General features: G+C 28.7%; 1 protein-coding gene across 1 annotated transcript in view; it reads right to left on the reverse strand.

The window, feature by feature from the left end:
• Positions 1-1,441: 1,441 nt before the first annotated feature.
• The window catches only part of LOC143222999 (kanadaptin-like), a 61,306-nt gene continuing 40,261 nt past the window's right edge, over positions 1,442-22,486 (reverse strand). The window contains exons 9-14 of the mRNA XM_076450334.1: positions 18,054-18,240; positions 16,189-16,288; positions 11,737-12,004; positions 7,666-7,763; positions 4,035-4,089; positions 1,442-1,726 (exon numbers count right to left, since the gene is read on the reverse strand). Coding sequence (XP_076306449.1) covers positions 1,677-1,726; positions 4,035-4,089; positions 7,666-7,763; positions 11,737-12,004; positions 16,189-16,288; positions 18,054-18,240 — 758 coding nt within the window. The 3' untranslated portion in view covers positions 1,442-1,676. The remainder of the gene's footprint in view (positions 1,727-4,034; positions 4,090-7,665; positions 7,764-11,736; positions 12,005-16,188; positions 16,289-18,053; positions 18,241-22,486) is intronic.

Below are 22,486 nucleotides of genomic sequence, written 5' to 3' on the forward strand. Positions count from 1 at the left end.
TTAACATGAAGGGGGAATGATACCCCCCCTTTTGGAGCAGTTTTAATCTACTCCAAAATATTTACTATAAAATCAGATGTCAAGCTTTCTGAGCCTATATTTTAAACTTTTGATTTTCACATGTGTTTTCTAGCAAACATTTAAATTACAGCATAGAAAATAAAGCTTCTAACAATATTTATAATTCTATCTGTACAAAGAAATTTTTTTAATAGATGAGCTAACAGTTCTTATAAGTCATTAATGATTATAGATCACCTCATCAAAATCACAAGCATTCTAATTTAAAATTTTAATCTCTACAAACCTATAAAATGTAATGAGTTGGTTTAAATAATATGCAAGTTTTATACTGAATGATACTTTATTTTTTTTGTTTGATTTTTTATTGAAAAATTATCTGCACTCCATACCCTGCAAAGAGCTGACAGATTTTAGCATTAAAAATCTTAATACTTATGACAGATCTTGTATGTGACTTTCAGAATATGTAGCTACAATAAATTTTACTTAAGTTATTCTTAAATACTAAATTAAAATTAAAGAAACTTGCACAGTAATATATCACTAATGATCATTTAAAATTTGGTAAATTAAATGTAAATTATTAAAGATTAATATAACAACAGATAAAGAAACAACTGCTTGGTGTAGCTTTGTCACCTTAAAAATAAAATGTAGAAAATACTAAATGCTGAATTTTAATTTAAAATTATTACATAAAAGAATAACACTAATCATTACATGTTGCATATAGCTAATGTTAATTTCAAATATACATGTGTTGGTTTAATTTTCCAATGTTAGTCACTACTATTCTTAAATCTGTTAAACTAAAATAGTTTAATAGTCAATAGTCAAAAATTGGTGTTGTAGGTAATACTTATTTTACTGTAAAACAACTTATTCATAAATTTATTATAGAGAATTTTATTTATAATTAGACTTATTTGGTAAAAGATGTCACTAAGTCATTTGTTAAAAGTAACAGATAAAATAACAATCTGATGCCAAAATAGCTAATTATTATTTTTAGAAATATACATGTAAGTCCTTGTAATTGTATACCTTGCTTTATACCTTTATATCTCATATTTTTTTATTATCATGACTTTAATTTGTTTGCTTTTATTTGCTTTTGTAAAATTAAGAAATTTTTCAATAATATAGATTAACCTTTATTCTTCACACAATAAATATGCACACTTCACACTATTCTACTTTTTGTCAACTTCTGTGTGCTATAATGATGCAAGTTAAACTCTTCATGTATCTTATACTTAAGCAGTGAGCATAAAGCACTCAGTAGCACCACTAAAAAAACAGATCCATTGATTTAAAAGGGCTTTTTCCAATTCAGTGTGTGTAATAGTCTTATCTGATGTAACTAGGAGGTTGATATTGTCTATAATAATAATAATGCAAAAACTATTTTGCAAGATTTTGTGCAAGTAGTCAATGAACATTTCTTTTAAAAAATTTTTAATTGTTCATTTACAGATTGTAACCATTATCATTACTTGTTGTGTTTGAAAACACAGAAACTTTAGTTTTTAGGTCAATCTGTATGTTCCCAAAATCAATTATCTATACATTTTTGCGTGTCTTCAGTTTACAAATATTGAAATCAGATAGTTATATATATATATATAACTTGTTTTAATTAATGTTTCCTTTTAATAACCAAATTTTGCATTCAGATGAGTTTTTCCATCTCCAGTTTGATCTGAAAAATTAGGGAAAATTAAAATAAAAGACATCAATGTACTTATTAAAACAATTAAAATCAAACATAAAATAACAGGTTTCTTACTACTTATTGAGGTAATATACCAAACTAGTTTGGTATATTACCAGAAATGTTTTAATAAAATGATTAGAAATGTATAAATTATGCAACAAATAAAATAAGAAAAGTTGCAAAACCTTGTTAACTTTTCAATTTTCAAGAAGATAGCTAATTGGCTGAAAAAAAAAAATACTACAGTTATACATAGCTCTAATGTGTTTTAGACTAGCCAATAAGCAACAAATTTAGCATTGGTGTAAAAAATCAGAAAAGTGTTTGCATACTTGAGAAGGGTTTAAAATCCTACACTAATTATTCAAGCACAAGAAAATCAAACATTTTATTTGTATCATTTTAAATTATGAACATGTAGTTCATTTACGTTTCTAGCAAGTTTAAGCTATCTTTACTTTACAACTCTTTATTGCCTACTAATTATTTGTACTCCAACGTTTTCTAAATGCACATGAAGAAAGAATACAAAACAGAATATTCATGATATGACAGGTAATTCTGATAATTATCATGCATATTGCCTCTCCTCTTTGGGATAGAAATAGTGCAAATATACAATAAAAAATACCTGAAGCACTTACATAATGATAATTTGAAAGGCTTTCTAGTAATTTTTTTAAAGATTTTCATTTTTTGTAAACAACCTTTCTAGTCTTAATAAATATTTTTGTTGATTTTATGTGTACTATGTTGTAATACAGAGCCTTCAGAACAAAAAAAAATTGTTTTTTTACTGTAATATTCTGTGATACAAACAAATACACAGCACAATTAAAATTATATAAATATCTGTATGCTACAAACAAAAACATCTCTGGCATAAAGAATAAAACTATATAAGAAATATAATTGTTCTAAATTCTCCACAGATGTAATCACTGATAAAAAGTAACAATTCTATGTGTTCTAGCAAAAATAATACAAATTTTGGAGCAACATCACATAAAAAAAATGTGAATTTAAGTTTTAATTAAAATATGCACAAGTGTGACTTCTCTATTCAATGTTCTTTCCATATTTTATGTCTTTGTAAAAGTTAAACATTTGTTCTCTTTAGTTAATCAGTAATTCATAATACAAATTATAAAAAGGAATCAGGAGTACTAAACACCTTAAAAACAGAATGACATCTTGACTAAGTTACGTTTCTTACCCTATTTTAACCAATAGTAAACAAATCATATCTTTAAGACATCTTAGACATCTAAATTGCTTTGTTTAAAGATATTTCATTTTTCATTAATGTTATTTAATTTTAGAAATTTTACTTTTAGTTTGTTCCTAAAAGAAAAAGACTGAAAATATTTAACTTGTAACTATATGATACTGAAAGATGAATAATAAATAAAATAATAAAAGTTCAAGAGTCTATAAAACCTTTTACAAAATTACCTTAACCTAATTTTTCAAATTCCAAACTAGAACAGATAATAATCAATAATAAATAACAGCAAACTTTACACACTTAAGCAATTCACATGTTTTGAAAACAATAAACAAACTGCATTTTTTACACATTCCTCTTGAAATATATGAAGTCCAAAATTTTACAAACCAACACAAATTGGTTATAAAATGTAAAGTTCTCACAAGAAAACTACAACTAAGGACACAAAGGATAACTAAATCCACAATGATAATATTTCTAAAGTATTAGAACAATACAGTTGGGTTAAGCATACACTGCTACTTATTCTTAGTCCTATGTCTGAATAAGTCATTATTTACTGGTATACTTCAACTCTTACATATTCCAACATATTTTTTTATGCACATGCACTGATCTGGCAAATAATATTTTCTACATAAAGAGAGGAACAGAAAACTGGAGTTCATGAATAATTTTCACCTTCAGAGTACAGACTAAACAAATTCTCTTAATAAACAACTGATAAATAACTTCACAATTCCAACCTGAGTTCTTTCATTTTATTTTATTTACACATAACAAAAATAGTGTCTAATTTCTAGGTACTTAAAGAAATATTGAAGTTACCCAGCCAAGAACACTTGTTTCAACAGCATTTTGTCAATCGTAATGTAATAAGAGCACTTAAGGACATTAAAACAAATTATGAGAAATCACAATGATAAGAAAGAAACTTAAATTACTTATATGAAAATTTACTATGTTAATGAAGCAGCATTAAATTAGGAACTAGATTCCAACTGAGAAAATAAATGCTGAAACTTTTACACTTATGATAACAACAAGGTATTAGTAACTTACCTGAAGGTGGCACCCAGATACTGTAGTTAGGGTCATTCTCATCATACACATATTTCTGGAAAAAAATAATATTAATACTTTTAAAATTATCAAACATAACATTTCATGTCAGATATTTTTTCACATCAACTGTAATAAAAGTAATTGATCACTAGTGTTTAGAAAAGAAAAAAAATTAAAGAACAGTAGATTTTGTCTTCAATTTGATATGCTGAACAATAATGACAGAATTTAAATAATTTAAATGAAAATAAATAATTAACAACTGTTTGAGTTATTTATCTTCAAGATGAGTGAAAACCACTGGTTTATTAATATATATTGTATATAATCCACATTATACAGAAGAATTCATCATTTTGTACAACAACCCTGATTTTACATGTAATATCATGGACTATATATTTGACTGCTTCAATATATAGTTTTCTCCTTTTACCTTTTATAAATAATTTCTTTTCTCAATTCTTTGACTTGTGAGGACAAAAAAAATATATTCAGTAAACAAAGCTGTCTGATAATTATTAAACAATTTCTAACCATCTTTCTGGAACACTATTTGGTTAAAAAATTTGGTTTCACATTCTAAATGCATATTTGTAGTACTTGTGGAAATTTATTAATAAATATTTTTCAGGATATAGACTTGATTTAAACTACTTATATCTACTTTACAGTTTATCTTCATAATTTAAAAGACTGAAATGTAAAATATTTCACAAATTATTTCATAAGATGATCCATAAAATTGTATTATAAATATTTCACCATTTTTTAATGCTTGTACTGATAAACATTTTGTACTTTGATAGTAGTTGTTAGTACTATTTCTATCTATACATGCATTAACACAACTTAATACTGATTTTCTTTACTAGTTCCCACATTAAATTTTCTTTTTTCTTCCCCTTTCCAAAAAAACTATAATCTGTATCTGTCAATATTACAAAAAAATAATTTTCAATAACATTTATAATTCAATAACTCATGACAACATAATACCATATCACTTGGACACACTGAAAAAGAAAAAAACACAGTTGCCTAAATCATCCCTATTTAATTGTCAAATCATAAAACATCTTTCCATGTTTATTATTTTGCAGTCAAAAATTGTATTAACCTACTTTTTATTTGTAACCAGGAGTTTATACCTTTATACAAAATTGTGGAGCAAATAATATTTTATACTTAATACCATTCATAATTAACAAATTTCAAAACACCAATGTTGTAGCATCAGATGTCTTATTAAAATTAATAAATACACTTTTCTATTTCATAAAATATTTTTCATAAGACATTTAAAACAACAACTTTCTCAGTGTTAATACAATTTTTCCTATACCCAGACTGTTTTACATAAAATTCACTTGAAGGCAAAAACTTATCTTTAATCATTCATCCATAATATTTACATCAATACTTACTTCAGTCTACTATCTGGAGTATTTTTCACTGTAAGACTAAATAATACTTAAGAAATTGCATCTCATATTAAGTTTCACATCTCATAATTTATGCTTCTTTCTTATAAAAAATATTAACTATTTGGTGTATATTTTGGAACTTGTTGGTTATCTTATAACAGTTTCCATAAATTATATTTCAATATTTGTTTGTAGTACAGATTAATTACATGTATATTGTAAGGTTCCACACCAAATTACAGAGTGTTCAGAAAGTCACTGTGCAGTTTTGATAGCAGCAATAACAGCATCCATTCAGTCTATTTCAAGCCAGCAACTGATAGCGGTGTTTAGAAACAAAAAAGAAGGATCCAAGCCTGTACTGATGCCAACAGGGGTCACTTTCGACATTGTTTATAATTGTCATTCATATTTACCTCCTGTATTCTATATTGAAACATGTCTGTTAATAAATATATAAGTGCACAGTGACTTTCAAAACACCCTGTATTTATAACATTACAGGTGAATAATTATATTTGTGTGTGTGTGTTTAAAGTATAAAACTATTAAAAACATAAACATAATTATGGAGACAAAAAAAACAATGCTGTTGGTTAATACAACTATGTATGGATATTTTTAGTAATTACACAAAAATATTCTTTCTAAGTATGATTACAAGTGATAATTATGCAAATATAAACTCTTGTATGTAATTACTGAATAACTGTTGAGTATTTTTAGAAGGGAAAACCATAAGTGATTGTTCCATAGAACTGTGTGTAAATATAAAAGTTAAAAATGATTCTGACTGCCCCTTTCTGAAGAACATTTGGTACTTTCTGATGTAGATTTTTGTAAGTGACTGAATTGGAAAGAAGAGAAAAAGACCAAACTGAAGCATCTGTTGAAAACCAGATTCCTACAAATTAACCAATAATCCAAGACACACAAGCACACATACACACCCTAAAAAAATCCAGATAAGAAGTTTATCTAGGAAGTTGATTAATTGTTTGTTTTAAAAATTGTTCATAAACTTACCATTGTCCCAATGGGAAACCATCCATAACAGCAAAAAGTAATTAAATAAATAAGATGACTAAAATAAAGATAACCCTGCCAAACAGTTACTGACAATCAGCTGATTTGTAAAACCATCAGTTATGATCCAAAAATCAGAAGGTGGAAAATATACAGACAGAAAAAGTTAAATGTCCAACAAGACACTAACACCTCAAGTAGAACAGAAATCAATTGAAGATTTAAGGTAAAAGATATCTGTGAAAAAAGGAGAAACCAGAACTACTTGATCAGACAATGAAAATGAAAAGGCCCAAACAACTTTTGTTTTTTAGTATCATAACAAGAAACGAGAAGATGTTTGCTAGTTGTGCAGTCACATGAATATAGAACCTGCCAGGGACATCAGCAAACAATATAGAAGTAATAGCCTGAATATTTAACGGCCTGCAACTGAAATAAAAAGGGACAACGTTTAAGCTTTCATACTAAGACATCCTTCACCCGAAGAAGACTTCAATACAGTCATAATATAATCTTTTTAAATTTCAAGAGGCAGTTGCAGTCGATTGAAATTCTCAAACTTATTAAGTCAATTTTGCTTCATTTCCACTAATACAACAACCTTAAAATATTGATTAATAATGACTGGCCATACAGTTAAGGGATCTCCCTATATACTATAGAATTCACAATGAGTGAAATCAACAAACAGAACTGCCAACAACAAAAATCTAATATATGGTGGTAAAACAGAACTTACATTCATTCTTTGTATGCATGTTCACAAAGTCACATGGAAAGTGGGAGGGTGGAAAATTCTGAAGATATATTATCTGCATTGTGTTAAAGATATTAAAACCCTAAAGTCATGTCATTGCTGATATTATGAGAGCAAACTAAACAAAGAAAGGCTTTTTTGTATTTCATAAATAGTCTACCTAATTTGAATGGCACTACCATAATGCTTCCACATAAAACTAATTAAGTTACTAATAAAAAGTTATTGGATGTAGCTTTTAGTGTACAATTGAACAACCAAGTCCAAGAAAGAGGTCTGGACATGCTTTGGGTTGCTCACCAAACAGAACATGACAATGTCCATATAATATACTGTTGGTAATGATATTGAAAAGTATCAACCATCACTACAACACAGTAATCAGGCAGCTTATAAGAAGAGTACCAGTACTTACCTCTTGAACAGGAGAACCTTGGTTTCTACCTGTGGGATGATCTGGTGTTTTAGAATGGATGTCTAAAACAGTTGAACATGAAGGTGGCAATTGTGGTCCTATAAAGATAACAAAATTACTTTCTTACCTGGTGACTTAACACACACAAATAATTTCCCAAAATGAAAGCCAATCATATAGCTGTGACAGATTATATCAAAAGTAAAATCACACTACTGTAAATAAAAAATTAATACAGTTGGAAAGTCTACTAAGTTTTCAAACAATAGCCTATATTTAAATATTTATAGAAACACCATTCCATATTATGCACCTTTCTGGTGGATATTTAGTTTACAAAATATTTATAGTCAAGGTTTGTACATAATCAATATTGTTTTTATTAATTTTTAAACCACTTTGATGATATTTGATGATTAAGTTTTATTAATTTCAGTACCAAAGTTGATATGTCCATTAATTGCATCATAATAATTTATCTAACAAAATCAGCAAATTAATAGAAATTACTCATCAAGAAAAGCATATTTATATATGTAAAAATGGCTCATTTGGGTTGAGAAAAACCCAAATGAGCCGTTTTTACATATATATTTCACTACAAGTGGGTTTTCTCGACATCACGGAAGAAAAGTATATTGTTATGATTTTTCATCAAAATCACTAATTAGTTTCTTCTTATTTTAATAAATACACAAGGTACCAGAACCTGTACTCTACCAAAAGGTCATCTCAATTAACTTTTTAAACATACTTGTAGCATAGCAAGTATTTATTTAAAATCTCTATCATTTGAATATTTTATTATTTATGTTATCTTTAGGATAAACAGAAAATTCTATTTTTTAAGTTTTGTGTTACAAAATTATCACAAGTTCTGAGGCATCAAAGGACCCTATGATGCAGAAAATTATGAACTTAGCCCATCCTTGATCACCAAGCCTCAACTATTCTGGGAGGTAATTTGTTCTCAATATTTACCACCATACTGGAAAAGTAAAATTGGGGATATCTGATCTTTCAGTCTTAAATTTAATACTTCTTGTCCTGTTGCATTCAGAATTCAACAAGAAAAAATCTTATGTATCATCAGTTCCCTTAATACTTTTGAATAATTCAATTAGATCATTCCTGACCCTTCCCTTTTAAAGAAATAACAAGACATCTCAACCAATCCACATGCCAATATATCATTCCTGTAAAAAAATCCTAGTAGTGATTCTCTGAGCCTTCTTCAACAGCTTAATGTCCTTGCTTAGACAAAGAGATCTAGTACTTCAAAAACAGACTAACTAGTGACTTACACAACAAATCCATAGATTCTTTAAACTTATAATCAGAACCAATACATATACATACAACCCAAAATTCTATTAACTTAAAAACTTGCAACATAACAAAGTTAAAAGCTTCAAAGTTGAATTAACTGACACTCCAAGGTCCTTTTCTTCATCCCTATATTTAAGAGGACTGCCATCTAAGGTACACATGTAACTTATATTATGATAAGCCACATGCAAAACCTCATATTTATCATAATTACATATCACTTACAATATATCTGTCCAGATAACAAATTAACCTAAGTCTCTTTAAAATGATAGCATCCTCATTACAATCAACTAGACCAAAGACTTTTATATGATCAGTAAACTTAACTAATTCATCAGTATGCCCCTATAAATGTCATTAATGTAAATGATGAATATCAAGCTAACAATATACATCCCAGAAGCATGAACACCACTTATAACAGTCCCAAGAGAATAAATTCCATGTGAAACCAAATATATACTCTATTTAATTAATTTGTTTTACCAAGATATTGTTTTTCACCAAGTTGCTATGTAATACTATATCAGAACTTTCCAAAATTAGAATTAAACTAAATACATTCCTTTAGCTTTATTAAATAAGTAACATTCATGCAAAAAAAAATTCTGTAAGGAAGGGTCTTTCTTTTAAGAAATATGTTGGCTGTCTGATAAAATATTGATCTTCATACAAGAATCTCACAAATAAGCTTTTATCAGACTCTCTACAGCTCTCCTCACCGCAAAAGAAAGACTAACTAGCTTAAAAATTCCTGGACAGTACTTATTTCCTCCTTTAACAATTGTAGTAATATTAACCACCTTCTGTGATAGAAAACTATAATTCTACTACACAAAGTTTAGTATTTTGTTATATGTTAAGAGACAAAAAGCTATAATTCTGTTAAAATAATTTCAATATTTTATCATACTTTAAGGAAATTCTAATTTTCAAAATTTTTAACTTGGAGAATTCTTAATGCACTTGCTTGAGCAGGGAGCTTTCTGAGTGCTGCCAGTTTTAATCTGTAAGCACAGACATTCACTATTATTCAGCTTCCAGTTGAAATGGTCATTAGCATGTTAACAAAAGGAAATGTAACTCAGCTTCTTAACCCAACTTGCTTCACCTGTAAATATTCTGAAGGACAATGCACAGCTTCTCAAATTATGATGTCAGTGTTGAGAGCATTGTGTTAAACTGAATAAACACAGACAGAATTTACTGATGTGTTTGTGGGACAAGGTGGCTTCCTGGGTAGAATAACAGTATCATGCCATTATACATACATAAGCAATAAGTCTGGTAAAATAAACACCATTTAAGCCTCTTTGGGGACATAGAAGATGTGATACTGAAATGAAATGGATGTTTAAAAATAAAATAAAACAACACCCAAAGCATAGTTATTCATTTCCAGGAATGAATGTAAGGAAGGAAGAGTAAATGGCAAGTAATTTTCTGAATGTAACAATATGCACCAATGTCTTCCTTTGCAACAAAAAGGCAAATGTCTTGATGTTATGGAAATAATCCATTCATTTAATACTTAAAATATGGTTTCAGGTTAATGGAAAGTTGATCTAAATAGCATATAACACCTTGAGTTGTTTTCTTGAGAAAGACTTTATAAGTTCCATGTTAGGTCATTTGGTCTTTTTTTTAGTGCACCTGCAAATTTCAAGAGACTGACAAGGGTTACATTTTGAGAACTGCACTATGAGATGTCTTGATAATGTGGTTGGCATTTTGGTATAAAGTATCATATTTTTGGTTTCTAGTAGGAAACTAAAAATGGTATTTTACCATACCAAAGATACAGGTATGAAACCAAAATTAGGAAAACATGTTTTGATGCAAAAAGAAGTTTCTCACTGAGATAAAAAGCAAGATGAAATGCCCACAGATCTTGCAAAATATCAATGGTGAAATAACAGCTACACCCACAACCTTACAATTTTTTCCAAGTTAACCACACAACTCTCTACATTGACTGAGGTAGAGGCAGACTTTGGGCAAATGTGTGATTGTGATCAAGCATCCTATTCCCAAAGATGTACTATGGTCAAAACACTGGTGTTGATATATATTCACCAGAATTGTTAGTTCATTCATTAGTCCAGAAAAACTGAACTCCATTAGTATTAATTTTTTGTTACAACTACCTAGGCAACCTTCAACCCAATCATGAATTATTTGGGGTGTGAGTTGATATTTCTTAATGCTCACACATGAAACAGAAACATAGCACCACACCTAGCCAAAATACAAAATTCAAGTACAACTATTGTGCACTGAACCTTTTTATTCATAAAAACTAATCAGTACCAAGCTGTGTGATGAGTGTTTCACTGTGGTAAACATCATGCTCTCCTCTATGAAACTATTTCTTCGCATAACATATTATATTTGATACATGGAAAACTAACAATCAAGTTACATTAAAATCATCATGTTCACATTAATAAAGGAAAACTGCTTTTTAATCTATTGTGTACAGAAAATTACAACATATTTTTGTGTTAAAAATGAATAGATTCTAGTAGTTACATTTACTTTTGTAACTGAGAAAGTAGGCCTATTTGTTGAGGATCTTTGTGGCTTAAACATCTCACTCAATCTGGTATTTAGCTTAACATTTTGCAACAAAACAAAAACTACAAAAGTATGTTATAATAAACATTAGAAACTTCATCCATTTTAAGAGGTAATTAAGATAATTCTATACATTTCACTGCTTTATGTGTTATGACTTACCAAGAATTCTTCTTTTGTCTGTTCTAGTTTGATCTTTTTTGGTTTCACAAGGAATTGCAACTGGTTGAGACTTAACAGCTTCTTTAGCCTTCTCGTTTTCCAATTCAGGGTTACATTCTGATATTTTGGGTTTATTACCATGAACAGATAGCATTTTCTTACATATTGGTTCTTTATCTTCATCTTCCTCTTCTTCTTCTTCCTCTTCTATCTCTGGACCATCATTAAGTACTGGAACATCTCTCTTTTGTTTTGATCTTGCCATGGCCTAGGTATTACAATTACAGCTTTAAAAAATATGAACAACCAAAATATCAGTAATTCTAGTAAGTTTCATGTTGTGAAATCATCCTGGTGAATATAATTCTGATTTAGTGTCTCCTTACATATACAATTCATATTGCTCAAAAGCAATTAATATTTATTCGCAGTAGTAACTTGAATGATAATTTCATACAAAAACAAAATAAAACATGGTTATCTGCATTAGGATTAAAAACATCTTAAGTAAATTTGCAAAACTTCTAATATTGCATAATTACAAAATAATCTTATGTGATACATATTTCCACATCATTAGATTATTCACACACTGTAAATGACTTACTTTTATCTTGTTCTTACTGAACTGGTGAAATAGAATGCATAAAAAAAATTCTATATATAAATTATTTTGGTAGCCATGGGGACATAACCAACATTAATTTTAATTGATAAAAATATCTTTAGAATAAATATAAACATGCAATAACACAAATCTGGCCCAATTACCATTCAATGTTTAGTTCCTTCTTTCTAAACATTAATAGAATCTACACAAAATTTGAATTAATTAAGTTGCTTTGAAGAAGAGACAGAGAATAATTAGTTACAATGAAAAAAATTAAGTGTAGAGACCAAGACTACAAGTAAAATGCATATGGCTTTTAAAAACATGTTGTACACCAGATTTTGTGTTCAGTTAGCACTAGCATTTGTAATAAAAAAGTACTGACTCTCCTTTCACAAAAACATGCAAGAGCACCAACATGCATCAATCTCCCAAATGTCAATTTGTGGATGTGCACATTTTAAATTACCATAATGTATAAGAAGGCCTGTTAGGTTGAAAACAAAAGAAATAAAATTGTAGAAAAAGATAAGAATAGAAAACACATATTTCTTCTTAATTTACACTGACATGGTGACAGCATCAATGAGTATTAGTTCTTTGTAAAAGAACTGAACCTTATTAAGAAAGTATACAGAACGTATTTGAACTCATAACATGTTTGCTTTTGTTTTGCACACATTATTCAAAATGTTTCTCAAATCCTGTAATAAAGGTAATCAATTAATTGATTTAAAGAAGAAATAAAAAGAGGAAGACTTAGGGTATTCAGATATTCACCAAACTCAAAGAAAATATGAATTGTGTTATCTCCAATACATCAATTCAGACTTTTCTGATACACTGTAGTTACAAGCCTTATTCTAAGTTATGTCAAACAGAAAAATATTAGAATCCTTCTTTAATGTGACCGTTGCATCTAGTAAAATCTGCGTCAACCATAGATATAGACTGTGTACATCTTGTGAGACAAGTTTTACTGGTTATTATGCAGCATTCTTCCTGATAAAGTACCACTATCAAATAATATTGTACTTGTACAGCAGTTTAAGACTTTCTAGCTTCATGAATTTGCCTGGTTATGTTACAATAATGAAAACTGAAAATTTACTGTAGGTCTTAAATAATGGCAGAGCCAGTTGTAACAGAAAAAAAAAAGTGATTTTATTTCTGGGACAAACCATTTTAGAAAAAATACTGTGAAAAAGTACAATGAGAAGAGAAAACATAAAAATATTAAGAAGTGCATCATAGGAAAGTTTAGACAAATCAAGACACTGACATGAAGAATAATAGTATGTACTTTGGAACTCAATGCAAAAACAATCACAGAAAATTAAAAATGAAATTCAATGCTACTTACATGACTGTAGTGAAATAATTGTCACTAAGTAAATTTAACTGAGACATTGTTGTGATGAAGAAGGACAAGTTGGTTGTATTCAAAACATATGATAATGATAAAGCATATGTTGAAGTTGTTGTTGTTATTGCTGATGAAATAAGAGATTTACTGAAAATGTTTGATAATGCAAACTGCACTTCTATTTTAACTGACTGTGAAACACATGTAGCTAGATAATGTAATTTTGTAATGTAGGTACATTTCTTCAACTGTGACAGTGAATCATCTCAAAGGTTTAGCTGAACAAAACAACTTTCATGCTCACAATACTTTTAACACAGCCAAAAAACATACTTGGAATCTATAGAATTATAAGTAGAACATGCATCAGTCAGTCCATGCAATGTGCATGTGCTTGCTTACACGTAAACCTGGATAACTGTATAATGGTATTTTTATTTTTATATTAATGCAAAACTGAACAACCTTTAACATGCATTGTTATATACAAATGTAAAAATACAACATCTATAGTGTTTATTAAAATGATACCATAATTTTAAAAATTCATTATTTTCTAATTATTATATGTTCCAACTATTTCATTACAAGTTAAAAAATTGACAATGATGTCTAGAGATTAAAATACACTTTTCATATGAAGAATGAGCAGATGAATAAACTATCATGTCATTTGAATTACTAGTGACACTAAACCTGACACTGTTAATACCTCAGGGAAAAGTGAAAAAAAAAATAGAAGTAAAATGTAAAATATGTGAAATAGCAACAAATGAAGGTACCTGATTTTTACACTTGATAGCACAATTTCAAAAATAAACCATTTCATGACATCTTTTTATCAAAAGTTTCATGAAGAAATAATGTCAAGATCTTAGTCAAAAATAATGGGTGTCCAGATAAACACAAGGTGTTTATATAAAAAAATGTTGTGTACAGATATATATAATTTCTAATCTTTCTGTGCTTTTACACTTCTTTACCTTAAATATAAAATTCCATATTCTGCTTAGTATTTCCAACCACATAACAAAATAAAAGCATCATAAGGGGTTTTCTATTTAAAGTAAACATCCTTCTCATATGCACAATGTCCCATTTTATCATTCTGTATATGTGAAAGATTCTTCAAGCTTTAGTTTGTATAGCACAGAACACTTTGTATGCAATCCTGTATATATTTATTTTTTATATTGTTTTACTAAATAATATTTAAGTAGTCAATTTTTGTACATACATTATATACATGAGGCATAAGTTTATCCCCTAGTGGTAAATGAAAAATATTCATAATTTGTGGCAGTACAACTTACGTGGTTAATGAATGAATGGTGCTAATGTTGATATGAGAGTTACAGAAGGAGTAAGTGCTCTCTTGAAATGGCAATGTTAAGTGTTGAAAGATCTATTCCATTGATTGCAAAAGTATACACAGATATAAAAAATTTTCCTACCCTTCCAACCTTCTATATGTTGTCTTGAAAACTATAGCATATGTGTAGTTAGTTGACACAAGTTTATATATCCATTAAAAAGAACTCGGTTTACACTATACTTAACCAATGATTAATTTGAAACTGTCACAGTTTTTGTACTAAAGTGGATGTAACTAATGTTAGTATTGTTGTCCGTTTGATCAATTATAGCATTTATGGTGTTTTATTACTTAAATATGCCATAGCTACATAGATAGTTAAATTGTAATCAGGTCTTACTTTTATATTTTAGTTAGTTATGTATTATATATGTTTTAAGTCACATTTGAAAGGTTTAATGATTCTTAAGTTTATCTTGTTGTTGTTTGGACAATAATAATAAAATCCTGCAAGAACCAACTGATATATCTGCATAGATAACAAAAGACAAACAAATTGGAAGGGAAAGTTTAAAATATTCTATAGGTAAAAAACACAAAACAGTGAAATTAAGCATATTGAAAAAAACAAGTTTCAAAAGATTTTATAAAGTGCTAAGAGGTATGTGCATTTTTTCATTTCTTAATGTTAAAGATTTAACTGCACTGTATGTTGATTAAAACAGGTAGTTAGTGATATAGTAAAGAAAATGGAAAATATAACCATTTACCTTAAAAACACTAAATGTGAAAACTGTAAGATAATAAATAGTATTTTTATACATTATATATTAATCACCTTGAAGGTGAGCTATTCAAAGTTTGAATGCAAATAACTACATTATATAATGACCTTTTTATCAGAAACAGTATAAAAAATATTTCATTTTTCTGAAACTAAATACTTCTAAAAACTTTCTTGTCAAATTGTAAACAATTTCATCTCCTAGTTTTATATTTGGAACAAAATAAGATGAGAGTGACATTACCTTTTAAAAACTTTAGAAACCAAGAGTTAAAGAACAGTAATTATAAACAAATATTAAGAAGAGTGAATGACTTAGATTCACTATGGATAATAAAACTACTGTGACTTTCTGGAATGAGAAAAATAATACTTACCATAAGTTTATGTTTACCACCCACATTCCATTTCATTGAACCAGTAATAGGTAATACAGTTTTCCCAATTTCATGTTTTGTAATATGTTTGGCTTGAGGTCTAAAAAAGCAGAAATTTTGCATTTAATAACAAACATACAAAACCACTACTAAAAAAATGTTGAAGACACTGATAAACAAAAGTATTAAAGTGAAATATTTTTCAGCATTGAGTTATAAATGGAATTACAATGTACTGAGTAGATTTAAAGAAAGATAAACAGAATAAAAGCTTAATATTACATGTATTTATATAATTTAAAAAGATGAACCAATTAAGAACTATAAAAAACAAAGGAAAAAAGATATTTCTTAGCCATTAATTTTCATAAGCCTTTAAAAAAATGTAACACAATCAACACTATCTTCAGCTGGATAAAATGGGTTAGTTAACACGTGACTATCACACAGATACACAAATACTAAAATTCTAAAAACACACACAGAATATTTATAACTACAGTGGAGTGCTGTTAAGCCGCGGTATTTGGGGGGGTCAACCTGCTTAACCGCGGCTTAAACCTTTGTGACTGAAAAGCTGAAATCGCCAACAGCTCCGCCGAGGAGCCTCATCTGGGCCATTGTGTGATCATTATATAGGATTATCGAATTAAAAATAATACTTTAATTATTGATCACTTTTTCACGGATTTACCGCGGATTAACTTTAATGTATGGAGGTGTGATTCGGTAACAGTGGATAAGGTAGATTAATGGTCGATTTCTATTGTAATATATTTTAGTTTCCCAAATTAAAGCAAATCATTTTTAAATATCCCCTTGAAGTTATAAAGCCAGAATTAAATTCGTAAACCGCATTTTTACACGTTTTAAATTAGTGGTGAGCCACGATAATCCTCGCTCACGTTGCTCACAAGACTTGCTACAGCGGCTTAAGCGATTTCGCAGTTTACTGGTCCGCGGCTTAATGGCGCTCCACTGTACTGATGTTTAATTTTTATTCATTAAGTGAATTAACTACAAAATCTTATAAATATAATACATATTTCTGGATATATTCAAAATTAAATCAATGTATTTACTTGGTAATTTAGTATCAGTTTGAGAAAGGATTCTCTAAGACATTAGGCTGGATCAGAACATCAACCTTGTATAAAATAATATTGACTGAAATATATTCATATTAATTTCTTTTAGCTTCATTTTCTGTTTGATGTAATATTTTTCTAAAATTGTAAAGAACAGTAGTTCTGTTAAATGTGTAATACTTTATACAGATTCAGCTGCTGAAAATGTCCTTAAACAAGCCAAATTTTGTACTAAACTGTTCTTCAAATTCACCTACATACACTGAAAGAAACATGCAGTCAAATTTTACATAATACAAATAAAAGCTGTCTCAGTCATACTTACAAATGAAATGTAACATTTATTTATCCTTTCAAAGACATCTGTTAGCACAGTACCTAGAAGCTTTCATTCCAAGATATCTAAGTTCTATGTTCCTAAATAATCTGAAACTTCAAGTATTAATTAGATCCTTTTATATATATATGATTTAGAAACTTCAGTAATGTTAAGGGGTATTCATCACTTTGTATAAAATTATTAGAATTATATAAACAAACTAAAATTTGTAGGTACACATTCATGTGAATTATAGTAATGGTATATTAGTATTCTCATAAATAACTCTCTTTTTTTAAACAATTTATTAAAACTTAAACCTAACTTTAAACTATTGTCAGTTTTTATTTCTTTGTTAAGAAGTAAACTGACATAAAAGATTTTGATGAACACCTAAAAAAGACAAATACAGTACACTTTCTGAAATAATTTATACAATTTCTAACATGTACACTTACAATAAAAGTGGTGGAAGAGATGCTGGTCTTGCTGCATTAACAAGATTCTGCAATTTTTTTTCTTCCTGGCGTAGCTGTGAAAGTTGAAGCTGAAGCTTTGACTTTGTTCTTTTATCAGTGAAGTTATCTTGTAGTGAAGACATGAAAGCATCTAGCGAGTCCTGACCATTACAGGTATCAAGAAGCTCTAGTTGTATAAAAAGAAATAAAACTATAGCTGTACCATGATTCATCAACTTTAATAACCTTAACTGAAGCTTACAATAACTGTCTGCACAGAAAATACTGAAATTTTATTTGTAATATGCTTACAGTTCATCTCTATTCACTTTACAATTTGATATTTAAAATGTAATTTGATGGTGTTCTTGTTGTTTTGAAACGTAGTATAATGCAAACCAAACATCCTCAATTAGCAATTAAATTCAGGGCAGCTGAATAGTTTGAACATCCAATATCTATTCTGAAAATGTAATGTACAAATTACTTTACATTTAGATATTTAAAATACTTAAGTACAGTTGAAGTATTAGTTATAAGTTACTTACTTTTAGATTTATACATTGTGTATTATCAGTACAATTATTTAATAAAAACTATTCTAATTACAAATTCTGAGAATGCACAAAGATAATGTTTAGGACTAACATACAAGCATAAGTCAGGGAACAGAATTTCAGCAATAGCAATCAGAGGGAATAGCCATACTATCTAGTAATTAATAGTGCACTACATAATAAACAAAATGTTTGTTTATTTAGAATTTATTTACACAAGGTAACAGAAGACTTCTGCCCCTCAGAAATGTAGAACTATGTGGCAAGGCCTTAAACCTGCACAGGAAGTGGAAAAGATATCAGTTTGACTTTGGCAGAGAAAAGATGCTACTTGGCAGAGCAAATAGCAGCCTGCTTAGTATTATGAAGCAGTACTGAACCACCAAAGCTTCTAACCCCATCTGTCTTAGATGTCTAAATATGGTGTCAAAAGATTGTTGGAGGACAGACAGGTGTCTGTTTGGGACCAGTGTACTGACAAGGTATGTCTTGCATGCACTGTAAGTAATGAAAATGTGCCATATAATCAACAAAATGTTTTCTTTGATAGATGGTGTAGACAAGATATTTATATTTAGTTAACTATGAAATGGTTGGCAACTCAACAAAATGTTTGTTTGTTTGGTGTTTATTAACAAAGATAATTTGCATCACATAACATATATAAAAACACTTGTATATTTTAAAATAAATCAGTAGGAATCATTTAAAAGTTATAAAGTGATAAAAGTAAAACAATCAACAAGAGTAAATGGTAAAATACAATGCAATAAAGTCAACCGAAAAACAACCATTGGTTTGGTAAACAATAGTGTCAAATTGCACAGCGTTATCATCCTCAGTGACAAAGTCCAATACAAAAAACTGCTATGAGCAAAATTATACAAAAAGCAACAACAGTAATGGTTGATGATCATTTCCAAGAAAAGTATGTTTATGGCATAGGAAAGAATGGACAATGTGGAGCTTCACTAATATATCTTCCTCTACAAAAGCTGCACAAACTAGAGGTCCAATCTTTTGCTTTAGGCTTAACCTGGAAAAGCTCTCTGTATGATGTTCTTCCCAAAGCTACTCCAAAGAGCATCTAAATGAAAACATGTTTAAAATACAAAGATGGAATGTGTTGCACTCAACAGCATCAGAAGATGTTAACTTGTCTTATCAACCAAGTCATTCTTCCTCTCACACCAATATAGCCAATAATACAAGAAAATGATGCTACCAAAGAGTATGAAAGGAAAAAGACCAGTTTCTTGTGAAGTTCACTGTAAACAAGATGTAGATAATTATTTAGAAGTTCCAAGTCTAGCAAGAAAGTAAATGTAAATATAAATACTGATTGTACCACTTAGCTATTTTGTAATAACACGTAAGAGATTGTACATAACATGGAAGATACAGATGAAATCCCACATACAACTACAGAAACATCACAAATCATCAACAGATATAGCAATGAAGAAGACATAGCTCAAACACTGTTCATAAAAATGTCATAAAGGTATATCTCCACACTCTTTAAATTCCTTTTTGCACAAGTTAAAAAAGGGTTACTGAGTAACACTCAGAATTTAATTTAACCACTTTATTATTCATGAATTTTAATGAAATTAGCATTATCAAATATGTTATGAATCAAAGTTTTATATTATTCAATTTAGTTTTCCTTTATTTCCAAAATAAAACTTCTGAAACAACTAAAATCTCAGTTTTGTTGTTACACGATGTTCATTCAGTTAAAATATCTTTCGTTTCTATTCAGTTTCATCACAGTATCCTTATGACAGTAAGTTTTACAATACATCTGCAAAAATTCTAAATAAAAGCTTATATGATTCTCTACCTCTGACAGAAGCCATTCCCACTTTCAAGTTAATGAGTTACTCAGCAACAGTCTTTTCAACACTCAAATGGCATGTATATAACCATTAGATTTGTTTATTTATTTTGAATTTCACCCAAAGCTGCTCGAGTGCTATCTGTGCATTACCATTACAAAGAGCAATTTTCCATGCAGTATCCTGAACACATAAAATCATTAAATACATTATTGGAGATCATTATCCCTAGCACTTGGTCAATTTTTCCTGCCTTATATGTATTAGTTTGATAGACATTTAAATAACATTTCAGTCTTAGCTTTATATTTTAGTTGCCTACATATTATTTGTGTTTTAAAATTCATATTTGAAAGGTTTAATGATTTTCTAAATATATTTAAGCTCCGTGTCATTCTACAAGTATTACCTAAGTAAGTTCAAAAATATTTTTGGAAGGTAAAAGTCTTTGCCAGTGATAGCATTATATCAGTCATGGATGCCCATCAGCATGTCAACATCAATTATAAAAGATAAAGAACTGAAAAGGAAAATAAAACATTAAAAATAAAAAGTTAGTGAAAACACAAAGGCTTTAAATTACAAACACAACTCAAAGTAGATATTTTAAGATTATTCAATAAAAGTATAAACAGTATGTACATACTTCCATTTCTTATTTTTAAACATTTCATTGCACTGTACATTGATGATAACAACTAGAACTAGCGAGTTAGTGACACAATAGAGAAAATGTAAAATAAAATATAAATATTTAACTTAAAATCTTCCAACATTCATTTAGAAAGTTCTAGAGATTATGAAAGTGAAATGTGAAAAGTGTAAGGTAAAAAATAATATTTTTATATTTAATCTGAAAGTCACCTTGCAGGAAAACTATTCAGCATCTAAGTGCAATTAAATACAATAAGTAACAAATTTTTATTAGAAATAGTAGTCAAAATCAAAATTAAATATTTTATTTTTCCTAAAACTAAATGTTTGCAGGAAAGTTATTGTCACATTTCATCCACTACTTTTGTTTTTGGAATGAAATATGACAAGAGTGATATATATTTATAATGTAAGTAACTGGTATTCATACAGATATCTGACTTCTTATAGTACTTCAAGAACACATTAGGAATAACACTTCCTAGATATTTATACTGAAATACAGAACAGCATTCCATCTACTTACAAAAAACATAGCAAATGTAGTTGTTTACATCAAATATGGAGAGGAAGTTCAAAGACCTCAGTGCACAGAGTCTAAGACCCAGATGATGTATAGAATTGAACATTATTAAAGAAGAATATCTGGGCAAAGAAGGAATTGAAACCTGAAGTCTGGTTCTAGGGATCAACCAAACTGTAATCAATAACACCTATCTCTTACCAAGACACTGAAAAAGAGTACCTGTAGGTAATGACCTTTTAAACTTTTTCTTAAACTGCTTTATGTGTAGAGTAAAAGTCAGCATACAGTAAATAATATGTTTCAAAAACTTTCTTTGTTAGACCATTACCCACAGTGTGATCTGGGTCTAGGTACAAACGTTGTTAATGGCAAAAATATGTGGAAGAGTATTGAGTGTTAAAATTGAAACCCATTTGTGGTTGTCCAATCACATATCTAAACAAGGGCAGTTTGAAACAACCTCTTAATGCTCTTGTTATGGGCTCAGTGCATTACACTAAAGTCATGACCCCAGAAGTGACCATTAAAGTTTCCACACTGTTAATTTTTTAACACATTTTAGATACCTTTACAAAATATTTCAAGATTTTAATAAACATTGCAAGTCTTATTTTAGACAAAAGAATCAAAATTCTTAATCAAGTATCTTTATTAAATATTTGTTTGTAAATACATAGAGTCAGAGTGTTGATTACTCTGTATACAAAGTTATTTTCAATTCAGATTAAATTACATTTTGTCATTTGAAAATTTTCAAATTTTACTTGCTTACTCCCTAACATCTCCTAAATACTTATAAAAATTTTATTTCAAAAAACTTTTCATTTTATCTGTTTTTCCACCCTACCTCTACAT

Source organism: Tachypleus tridentatus, chromosome 8 (genome assembly GCF_004210375.1).
Source record: "Tachypleus tridentatus isolate NWPU-2018 chromosome 8, ASM421037v1, whole genome shotgun sequence".
Classification (NCBI taxonomy): Eukaryota; Metazoa; Arthropoda; class Merostomata; order Xiphosura; family Limulidae; genus Tachypleus; species Tachypleus tridentatus.